Raw genomic sequence first — 11,888 nt, forward strand, 5'->3', positions numbered from 1 at the left:
ATCTGCCCAAGGCATCAACAGGATTCACCAGCAGTTTTCCTGACCTGTCCATAATACTTGTCATTTCCTTCCTACCTCCCTTTCGAAGACTGCTAATTACACTCCAGAATGGTTTTCCAGCAGCTTGACCTAAAGTCTCCAACCTGTTTCCAAAGTCTTCCCAAGATTTCTTCTTGGATGCTGCAATTATCTGTTTGGCTTTGTTTCTTTCTTCAACATAACTTTCTCTGTCTACCTGGGTTCTGGTATGTAGCCATTTTTGTTACGCCATCTTTTTCTTTTTACAGGTTGCCTTGACTGTGTCATTCCACCAAGCTGTTTGCTTCATCCTACTTTTACACACTACTGTTCCAAGACATTCTTTAGCCACTTCTAGTACTGTGTCCCTGTACCTTGTCCATTCCTTTTCCAATGACTGTAATTGATTACATTCAACTAATTGGTACGTTTCTGAGATCACTGTTATGTACTTGTGCCTGATTTCCTTATCCTGAAGTTTCTCCATTCACTCTTATCTTCCTACATATGGACCTGACCTGCTGCACTTTCGGCCTCACAATACCAATTTCATTGCAGATTAAATAGTGATCAGTGTCATCAAAGAATCCCCTGAATACACGTGTGTCCCTCACAGCCTGCCTGAATTCCTGATCTGTTGTTATATAGTCAATGACAGATCTGGTTCCCCTGCCTTCCCAAGTATATCGGTGAATGTTCTTATGTTTAAAAAAGGAGTTTGTGATTACTAAGCCCATACTGGCACAGAAATCCAAGGGTTGTTTCCCGTTCCTGTTGGCCTCCATATCCTCTCCAAATTTACCCATAACCTTTTCGTACCCTTCTGTTCGATTTCCAATCCTGGCGTTAAAATCACCCATGAGCAGAACATTGTCCTTGTCCTTTACTCTAACAACTACGTCACTGAGTGCGTCATAAAAACTATCCATCTTTTCTTGATCTGTCCCTTCACAATGCGAATTTACTGACACAATCCTAATTTTTCTTGTTAGACGATGTCAGATCTATCCACATCAGTCGTTCGTTTACGTACCTTATTGCAACTACGCTGGATTCCATTTCTTTCCTGATGTAAAGCCCTACACCCCCTTGTGCTATTCCTGCTTTGACTCCTGACAGGTAAACCTTGTATTCTCCCACTTCCTCTTCTTTCTCACCTCTTACCCAAATGTCACTAACAGCTAAAACGTCCAACCCCATCTTACTTGCAGCCTCTGCCAACTCTACCTTCTTCCCAGAGTAGCCCCCATTGATATTAATAGCTTCCCATCTCGTTAACATGCGTTTGCCGAGTCGTATCTTAGGAGTCCCTGTTTTGTCAATTAGAGGTGGGACTCCGTCACCTCCAAAGGTCCGAGGCATTTTGCTCTGATTGTTGCCAGCATCACATTTAAAGTACCAGGGAAGCAGGTTGCTAGCCTTACTTGCCTCGGGTCCCGTTGGGTTTAACCCCTAACGGTTGAGGGACTAACCGGTGGATTTGGTAGTCTTTGCCGTCTGAGCACAAAGGTGACCACGACTCACAATATGTCCGAGATGCCCAGCCTTATTCCAAAGTAACTGGTATCCTGACTGTCAGGACCACTTACTTGGCCCCTCATACGTTGCCCGTGGTTCATGAACTAGGACATGGCAACAGGAACCCGCACCATGAACCACACACTCTGAAATTAATGGTGAAAATCCACAGTCCTCGGATAACTGTAGAATATAACTGTAATCATTCTTACCACTATGCTTGCATCGATCAGTCAACAGCGAGTGGGGTCTGTTATTGTTTTCCCAACAACTTTTCTTGTGTATCACTTTTACATTTCACATCCTGATAATATCCTAAAACACATTTTTAAAAATGTGTTACAGATCATTTATTTTAAGAAAGTGCATTTTCTTTAGAATTATGCGAGTACAATGTGGTTATTGAGTATTCAAAAAATACATAAATTATAGAGACATGTTTGCATCTCAGTGGCTTGTTTCAGTTAAACAGTTTCATATTCGGCGGAAAATCGCGTTTCTGTATATGTGCGTCACAGTGTTTATAACTAATTCCATAGCTACATGAATTATGTGAAACGCAGAGAAAAATTATGTACGAATTACGTTGTATTTGGTAAATAATGGCTCCCTACTTTCCCAAAAAGCACTCAACAGTTCTACAACCTAGTACGTTACTTGAAATAATACAGCAATTAGTGATTTTTTTACTTAACTCTACTGAGCCCACGACGCGTTTTGGATTTTCATCCATCTTCAATTGACGTAACACACCTATATCTTCATCATTATTATATCGACCATATTTTCAACGATGTAGCTGCTTTTTTTGTGTATCTTGTAACTTTTTGTTTCGCATTTATGTGCGTGTCACACACACTTTTAGATTCGCCATGTGGCTGACCTAAGTCTTATCTCACGTCGGCCAACATGACAATTGCCGCGCTACATCAGTACAGCAAAGTGTCTGTGTAATAAAATGCTAAACAAACAAGACACAGAATAATAGAGCTGCAGAGTTCAAAATGCAGTCTACGCAACTTTAATAGTGATGATGATGTAAGTCTATAAGCCTATTAACGCAGATGGAAACCCGAAATGCATTTTGACATAAACAAAATTATATAAAAAGTAACCAGTTGCTATATTTCTTCAAGTAATTTATTCCACAACTACGCAGTTTAGCCACCAGCATCATGGTTAAATAAATGTCAGAGCTTAGTATTGTGCCATTTAACTTGGACAGTAAGTACACACACTTTTTTTAGATCGCAATTTATATTACGCATCATACTGATAGTAAGTACCCATCAGTATCACGCGTAATGTAAATTTCGATCGAAAAGAGTGTGTATGATTTGTCAAACAGAATGACTAGTATTCAGATCATCGATTGAAGATGCTTATACCTAATGGAAACGCTAATAGCTAAGAAACTTTGTCAAACAGAATGACTAGTATTCAGATCATCGATTGAAGATGCTTATACCTAATGGAAACGCTAATAGCTAAGAAACTGTAAGTAACGAGTCAAAAATTTCCATATACTGCGGTGAGTGCCAGCTCGCATTAAACATGCATTAGTGCAAGATAACGTTCGTAAACATAGAAAGGCAGTCAGTTGCTTTCGTTTACTGCAGGCATGGGGAACATTTGGTGACCAGTTCGCCTTATTTACATATACTACTGGCCATTAAAATTGCTACACCACGAATATGACGTCCTACAGACGCGAAATTTAACCGACAGGAAGAAGATGCTGTGATATGCAAATGATTAGCTTTTCAGAGCATTCACACAATGTTCGCGCCGGTGGCGACACCTACAACGTGCTGATATGAGGAAAGTTTACAAACGGTTTCTCATACACAAACAGCAGTTGACTGGCGTTGCCTGGTGAAACGTTGTTGTCACGCCTCGAGTAAAAAGGAGAAATGCGTACCATCACGTTTCCGACTTTGATAACGGTCGGATTGTAGCCTATCGCGGTTGCGGTTGATCGTATCGAAGGTAATACGGAACGCCGTGCTGGATCCCAACGGCCTCGTATCACTAGCAGTCGAGATGACAGGCATCTTATCCACATGGCTGTAACGGATCGTGCAGCCACGTCTCGAACCCTGAGTCAACAGATGGGGACGTTTGCAAGACAAACCCTCTGCACGAACAGTTCGACGACGTTTGCAGCAGCATGGACTATCAGCTCGGAGACCATGGCTGCGGTTACCCTTGAGGCTGCATCACAGATGGGAGCGCCTGCGATGGTGTACTCAATTGCGAACCTGTGTACACGAATGGCAAAACGTTATTTTTTCGGATGAATCCTGGTCTGTTTACGGCATCATGATCGTCGCATCCGTGTTTGGCGACATCGCGGTGAACGCATACTGGAAGTGTGTATTCGTCATCGCCATACTGGCGTATCACCCAGCGTGATGGTATGGGGTGCCATTGGTTACACGTCTCGGTCACCTCTTGTTCGCATTGACGGCACTTTGAACAGTGGACGTTACATTTCAGACGTTACGACCCGTGGCTCTACCCTTCATTCGATCCCTGCGAAAACCTACTTTTCAGCAGGATATTGCACGACCGCTTGTTGCAGGTTCTGTACGGGCCTTTCTGGATACAGAAAGTGTTCGACTGCTGCCCTGGCCAGCACATTCTTCAGATCTCTCACCAACTGAAAACGTCTGGTCAATGGTGGCCGAGCAACTGGCTCGTCACAATACGCCAGTCACTACTCTTGATGAACTGTGGTATCGTGTTGAATCTGCATGGGCAGCTGTAACTGTACACGCCATCCAAGCTCTGTTTGACTTAATGTCCAGGCGTATCAAGGCCGTTATTACGGCCAGATATGGTTGTTCTGGGTACTGATTTCTCGGGATCTATGCACCCAAATTGAGTGAAAATGTAATCAAATGTCAGTTCTAGTATAATATATTTGTCCAATGAACACCCGTTTATCATCTGCATTTCTTCTTGGTGTAGCAATTTAATGGCCAGTAGTGTATACAGGGTGTTCCAGCTATCTTTTCCACCCAAAATATCTCTGGAACAATAACAGCTATTGGAAAACGACTTTCACCGGTATCAATGTAGGGCTGGGGCCCATGAATGTACATATTTGGAAACATTCTAAAACGAAAGCATATGTGTTTTTTAACATAAACTTATGTTTTTTTTTAATGGACCTCCTATATTTTTTCTTCAGCAATCCATAGCATGACAAAGCACATACACAATGGCGTTGATTGCATCGCAATATTCCCATTACATCCCGAGATATTGAGACGCGAAGTTGACGCTTGAAACACCCGACATGCGCTGCTAGCGCACGTCCTGAGGCTCAGGCGTGAACCCCATGCTGCCCGTAATCGCGCAGCAGACCGTATTATTCGTTTCGGACCTCTTGATCTCTTGATAAGTATGGAAGTGTGATTACGCATGTCAATCACATCGCGATTACGGGCAGCATGGGGTACACGCCTGAGCCTCAGGACGTGCGCTAGCAGCGCATGTCGGGTGTTTCAAGCGTCAACTTCGCGTCTTAATATCTCGGGATTTAATGGGAATATTGCGATGCAATCAACGCCATTGTGTATGTGCTTTGTCACGCTATGGACTGCTGAAGAAAAAATATAGGAGGTCCAGTTAAAAAAACATAAGTTTGTGTTAAAAAAACACATATGCTTTTGTTTTAGAATGTTTCCAAATATGTACATTCATGGGCTCCAGCCCTACATTGATACCGGTGAAAGTCGTTTTCCAATAGCTGTTATTGTTCCAGAGATATTTTGGGTGGGCAAGATAGCTGGGACACCCTGTATATTTAAGCTCGCGGGCCGCGACGCGACAGGAGCGTTCCCGGCGCATAAAGTCAAACCTATAGCGTCCGTGATGTTAATGTTTATGGGGTAACGCACCGATATGAACGGACCTATTTCCCGACACGCCATGCCAACAAATTGCACCTCAAAATACGCCCTTTTGAGAGTACATTCATTTGAAGTTCACGACATCCTCACATGTTTACATTTATTTAAGCGTTGTGAACATGATTTTTTCTTTTATCTTCATCTTTTACTAACGACGCTTTACAGTAGCTGCCTGTTGCAAAATCCTGCAATGCCGTAGTAAAGAAATAATGTTCACCACACGTAAACACATGTAAACATCATAAGATGTTATGTCAGACATCTTGAAATGTCGCCCAGGAAAAATAAACTCCCATAAAACCAACAAATTCATTATAAATTACCTCCAGTTTCAACGGTTGCAGTGTTTTAATACGTCGTTAATGAACAAGAATTATTTACGAATGTCAATAGGAGAAAGAAATCCAAAGCGAGCTGAGCGTCGACGGGAATATCCAAAAAGCGTCCCAAGTGGTGTACAATGCGAGTCACTCCCTCCCTCTCAGATGGATTTCTTCCGCGGGCCACATTCGGCCTGCGCGTCGCTGGTTGCCATCCCTGATTTACAGCGTCAACGATAAGGTTTCCGGTAAAGTCTGGTGTAGTACGGACGAGTGGACGCTTTGTATAGTTACGGAAATTTGTACCGTATCATCGAACAAACTGGTTCACAGAACCCTTATGAGACCTGTTCTCTAGCACTATTTGGTTGTTTTTGAATACCCAATAAGTCGTAATAAAAAAGGAACGAAGGAATTTGTACCATGCTACTAGTTTGAACGTCATTCTCACGAAATACTATTTGGGTGCATTTACAGAATCAGTTATCAATGTAGTACATAAAACAGTTATATTCTCATTTTTAATCAAAATTTGAAAAGGGCAACACTACAGTGCTAATACGAGTATAACAGGTTCCATTTGGGGAAAACACTAGCGGAGTAAAATTCTTAAGCTTTTCAGAGGAGGACTAGAAACGGTGATCAAAGACGGAAGAAGGAATCAGCTTGTTTATAGCCTAGGTGAGCAAGTCGTTCCGGATTTTTTTGAAATGATTTAAAGAAATCGCGAACATACTAAATTTTAATAACTAAACAGGGATTTGAATTCCATTTTTCCGTAATCCTAATCCACTATATTAAACACTACCACACTCCCTCGATAATATCTTTGCTTACCCTTACACTACACAGGAAAACCACAGCAGGCCCATATTATCATTCACGATTCCTTATAATCGTAAACAATAGTTTCTCTATTTCAAATACACTATCATGGCAGAATGGCAAACACACACAAAAAACGAACCTTACACGAAAATATAATTGACTAACATGAGTAAATTAATACAAAATTGTTAAGGCTTTCGTGGCCACTTGTTGACAAACTGCCTATTGGCTTCTGTCTCGGGTTCTTCGGCCGACGTTCATCTAATGATTTTTCTGACGTTTGGCCAGCACGAGTGGCTGGCATTGACAAAGCTTCAACTCCATTGCCGGTGGTGAACTGGAGCCGAGCTCGCGGCCGCAGACTATATGTACCTGGCGCGCCAACGTCCGAGGGCTTCTCCGCGGTCATTTCCGGTTCGGTTCTCCTCTTGCTACCTGCGACGGTCGTTCGCTGCAGTACGGGAAGCCAGGATCCGTTTACCTTAAGACTTTCCTCTTTCTTGTTCAAACTGTTCGCGTGTTTTTGTATTTCTACAGCTTCTCTGAACATGCGCGTGTGATAGTGCTTCTCTACAGCCAGAACTTCCGTAACAGCGAATTTTATTACGTGGTCGGTCTCATTCAGTGCGTACTCTGCCACTGCCGATTTCTCCACCTGTCCCAACCTGCAATGTCACTTATGCTCTTTGATCCTGGTGTTAATGGATCGTCCAATCAGTCCGACATAAACTTTTCCGCATGTGCATGGTATACGGTATATTCCCGACATTGCAAGTGGGTCTCTTTTCTCCTTCGCCGTTCTAAGACACTCTTTAATCTTCCTTGTCGGTTTGAAAATCGTCTTTACGCCATGTTTGCGCGATTTGCTTTGACAATGCCAGCCTCTCGTGCTGGCGAAACGTCAGAAAAATCATTAGATGAACGTCGGCCGAAGAACCCGAGACAGAAGCCAATAGGAAGTTTATCATGAGTAAATTAGTTGACAGAGGATCGAAACCTACTCCGTCGACAACGACGTCATTACTGACGTAGGACCGAGAAGAAAATCGGACGTTCTTTTTTCAAAGCAGGCATCACGGCATTCACTTTAACCTATTTAGGCAACCTACGGAAAACCAAAATCACTATGGCAGGATGTGACTTTGACTGCAGTTCCTCGCGGATGGTACGTGCTAACCACTGTATCAACGCGCGCTGAAGCATTTGGAGACTTGTCCGCTGAAGCCAACTGCTTAGTGCAGATTCATCCGAGTTTACTTTCCTTGGCCCTCGTGGCCTTAGACCACTTCAGAAGGCTACTACATCGTCACACAAATTATGCCTGCAGCATGACACGCTAAACGCGTATACACGTAACCAGTTTTATAACGAAAGATGAAATCATGCGGATAACCCGGCAGTCATCAGCTCAAGCATTAATAAGTCGCTAAACATGTATTCAGAAGTATGAAGGTTAAAATTCCTGTCCGGACATCCTAGTTTAAGTTATCCGTCGTTCCTCTAAATCACTTCAGGTGAAAGCTGTGACGATAATGACGCCATCATTGTCCAGTCCGAACTAATGCCATTGCACTTTAATGTTTGTCCTCTCTTTCCTTCGTATGTCAGTAGGCTGTTTGGAAACATCAGAATCAGTGATCCACGAATCACATAGAGAGGATTCAACAGATTATGCCAATATTGTCGTAATTCATATACATGTAATACTGATTTCAAACTGCACTGATTTTGGCGCAGTGGTGAAACTTTGACTGAAGTTCCGGAGGTTGGCGATTCGAATTCCCGTCCCGCCATCCAGGTTTAGTTTTTCATTTCCCTGAACATCTAAGGCGAATGTTTGGATGATTACTATGAAAAGTCACGGTTGATTTCTATCCGTATCCGTCCAGAATCCAAGCTTATGTTCCGTCTCAAATGACCACGTCTTCAACGGCATTTTAAACCCCAATCTTCTCCATGCTCAGAGTTTTTCGTTTTAGCGAACAATGGAGCAATATTTTTGTAAAGTCATGTCCTCCATAAGAAGCGGAGTGTGCTTATTCATTATGTACTAATGACGTGGCACCTATTGGCAAGTGATTAGGTAACCCTCTACTGTATTCACATTAACAAAGCCAAATTCGCGTGTGCCACTGATCGTGAAGTTCAATACAGCGATATCAGATAACTCTGCTGACAACACTGATTTTCGTGCTTGTTTAAGAAGCAAGTGAAGAAGAACTAGTTGTGTTCTAATTCCTTTGTGTCTTCGCAGGTTGAAGTGGGCGCACTACGGACTTGTCACCTGTCTGTGGCTTCTCCTGCTTCGGATGCTGTGGGCGATCGTGTGCGTCTTCGTCTGAGATCTGCGCCTGTATGCTGACGAGTCCACATCCGCACAGCACTCCTGCCCGCCTCAAATTTACTGGGAGCCCTGCTTCGCGGCTCTCGCCCATCCTTCCAAGTTCTTTGTCATTTTTGCTACACATGTAACTCAGATCCGCGATGAAGGTGGACAGGGAAGACATTCCAGGATACAGGAAACTGCAGTTCCGTATTAAAGGAAGGAAAAGAGAAAAGAGTCGATATACTTTCAGAGAGAGAAGAAAAGACAAGTTTACCGTACTTATTCACACGAACACATTTTTGCAGTGCAAAAAAGTATGCTCGAGTGAAACTGTTCATTCTAAACAGTCTGAGAAATTCTGAAATATGTGTTATAGAGAGATAATGTTCTCTCGATATTTTATAAACATAAATCTTATGACTGACAATTATCCAGTGTATATTTCTGTAAGATATTTAACAGTAGATCGTAGTTTTTGTATAATGTATAACCATTGCAAACTTTACTCTGCTACAAGTTTTTGTCTTATACATAAACAGAGATATTTAATGTGAGTCATGTTTGCTATTGAGATAATAAGCACATATTTACAAATAATGTATTCTCAATCTCGGAAAAGACTGATCCTTACCTCTCAGTGAAACCACGTCTTAAACTACTACTTTTCTCATAACGGCATTTTATATGGGAAGCAAAATAATATATTGCACCACAGACTACACCATCTTAGCATAAATGGTGCTGTGATGTACTGTTGCTTTTCATTTACCAAAATTTAAATTCTTGTCCGACAAACCGATATACAGTTTATAACTGTGGCTGCCACTGTCTTATACAGTGTAAAGTTGACTAATATTCGTGGTACGTCAAGCATGTCCTTTCCGTTGGATAAGCAGCTGCAGCAGCAAGTCGTATACTCCTAGCTCAGTCATTTGTTACACAGTTTAATTCTTAATTGATTTGCGTGTTTTTGTTACTTGCATTGTTAAATTCATAAATTTCGGGCGTATTATAGTATTTGAGAGTTGTAGCATCGCGTTTTAGTACCTGAATAGTGTAAATTCGCGTAGTCGTCTGTCTTATGTTTTTGTTTTGAACGGCCAGTGTCGGTTGGTCACAGTCAGTGTGCTCCCTGCCGCCGTTGGATAAGCAGCTGCAGCAGCAAGTCGTATTCTCCTAGCTCACTCATTTGTTACATAGTTTAATTCTTAATTGATTTGCGTGTTTTTGGTACTTGCATTGTTTAATTCATAAATTTCGGGCGTATTATAGTATTTGAGAGTTGTAGCATCGCGTTTTAGTACCTGAATAGTGTAAATTCGCGTAGTCTCCTTCCGCCGCCGAGCAGTGTGTCAGCAGTGCACAAGTTACTGCATTTACTAGGCAATCTCGTATTTTAATAACCGTTTAAATTTTGTGTCGATTTGTTTGCGCTCTCTGTAGATTAGTTCAGACGATCTTTGCACAAGTTTTTAGCATGGATAGGGACTGCAACTGCTGTGTTCGGATGCAGGCTGAGTTGGCATCCCTTCGCTCCCAGCTTCAGGCAGTGTTGGCTTCGGTCACACAGCTTGAGGCTGTTGCCAATGGGCATCACTGTGGGGGTCCGGATGGGAGTTTGTCGGGGACGGCCAGCTCGTCCCACGCATCCCCCGATCGGGCCACGACTGTGGTTGCCCGGGATACTGCCCGCATTGAGGCTGATCCCTCACCTGTGGTAGAGTGGGAGGTCGTCTCAAGGTGTGGCAGGGGGCGAAAGACATTCCGGAGGGCTGAACGGCAGGCCTCTCCAGTTTGTCTGACGAACCGGTTTCAGGCTCTGTCTCTGGCTGATACTCAGGCTGATACTGATCTCCGGCCTGACATGGCTGCCTGTCCTGTTCCAGAGGTTGCCCCTCAGTCTGCAAGATCCGGGCGGTCGCAGAGGGTGGGCTTACTGGTAGTTGGGAGCTCCAACGTCAGGCGCGTAATGGGGCCCCTTAGGGATATGGCAGCAAGGGAGGGGAAGAAGACCAAAGTGCACTCCGTGTGCATACCGGGGGGAGTCATTCCAGATGTGGAAAGGGTCCTTCCGGATGCCATGAAGGGTACAGGGTGCACCCATCTGCAGGTGGTCGCTCATGTCGGCACCAATGATGTGTGTCGCTATGGATCGGAGGAAATCCTCTCTGGCTTCCGGCGGCTATCTGATTTGGTGAAGACTGCCAGTGTCGCTAGCGGGATGAAAGCAGAGCTCACCATCTGCAGCATCGTCGACAGGACTGACTGCGGACCTTTGGTACAGAGCCGAGTGGAGGGTCTGAATCAGCTGAGACGGTTCTGCGACCTTGTGGGCTGCAGATTCCTCGACTTGCGCCATAGGGTGGTGGGGTTTCGGGTTCCGCTGGATAGGTCAGGGGTCCACTACACGCAACAAGCGGCTACACGGGTAGCAGGGGTTGTGTGGCGTGGGCTGGGCGGTTTTTTAGGTTAGATGGCCTCGGGCAAGTACAGAAAGGGCAACAGCCTCAACGGGTGCGGGGCAAAGTCAGAACATGCGGGGACCAAGCAGCAATCGGTATTGTAGTTGTAAACTGTCGAAGCTGCGTTGGTAAAGTACCGGAACTTCAAGCGCTGATAGAAAGCACTGAAGCTGAAATCGTTATAGGTACAGAAAGCTGGCTGAAGCCAGAGATAAATTCTGCCGAAATTTTTACAAAGGTACAGACGGTGTTTAGAAAGGATAGATTGCATGCAACCGGTGGTGGAGTGTTCGTCGCTGTTGGTAGTGGTTTGTCCTGTAGTGAGGTAGAGGTGGATAGTTACTGTGAATTATTATGGGTGGAGGTTACACTCAACAACCGAGCTAGGTTAATAATTGGCTCCTTTTACCGACCCCCCGACTCAGCAGCATTAGTGGCAGAACAACTGAGAGAAAATTTGGAATACATTTCACATAAATTTTCTCAGCATGTTATA

General features: G+C 43.7%; 1 protein-coding gene across 1 annotated transcript in view; it reads left to right on the top strand.

Annotated features, from left to right (window-relative positions):
• The window catches only part of LOC126174946 (fatty acyl-CoA reductase wat-like), a 247,393-nt gene extending 237,754 nt beyond the window's left edge, over positions 1-9,639 (top strand). The window contains exon 10 of the mRNA XM_049921403.1: positions 8,859-9,639. Within this exon, the coding sequence (XP_049777360.1) occupies positions 8,859-8,946 (88 nt within the window). The 3' untranslated portion in view covers positions 8,947-9,639. The remainder of the gene's footprint in view (positions 1-8,858) is intronic.
• Positions 9,640-11,888: the final 2,249 nt, after the last annotated feature.

The sequence above is a fragment of the Schistocerca cancellata genome, chromosome 3 (genome assembly GCF_023864275.1).
Source record: "Schistocerca cancellata isolate TAMUIC-IGC-003103 chromosome 3, iqSchCanc2.1, whole genome shotgun sequence".
Lineage (NCBI taxonomy): Eukaryota > Metazoa > Arthropoda > Insecta > Orthoptera > Acrididae > Schistocerca > Schistocerca cancellata.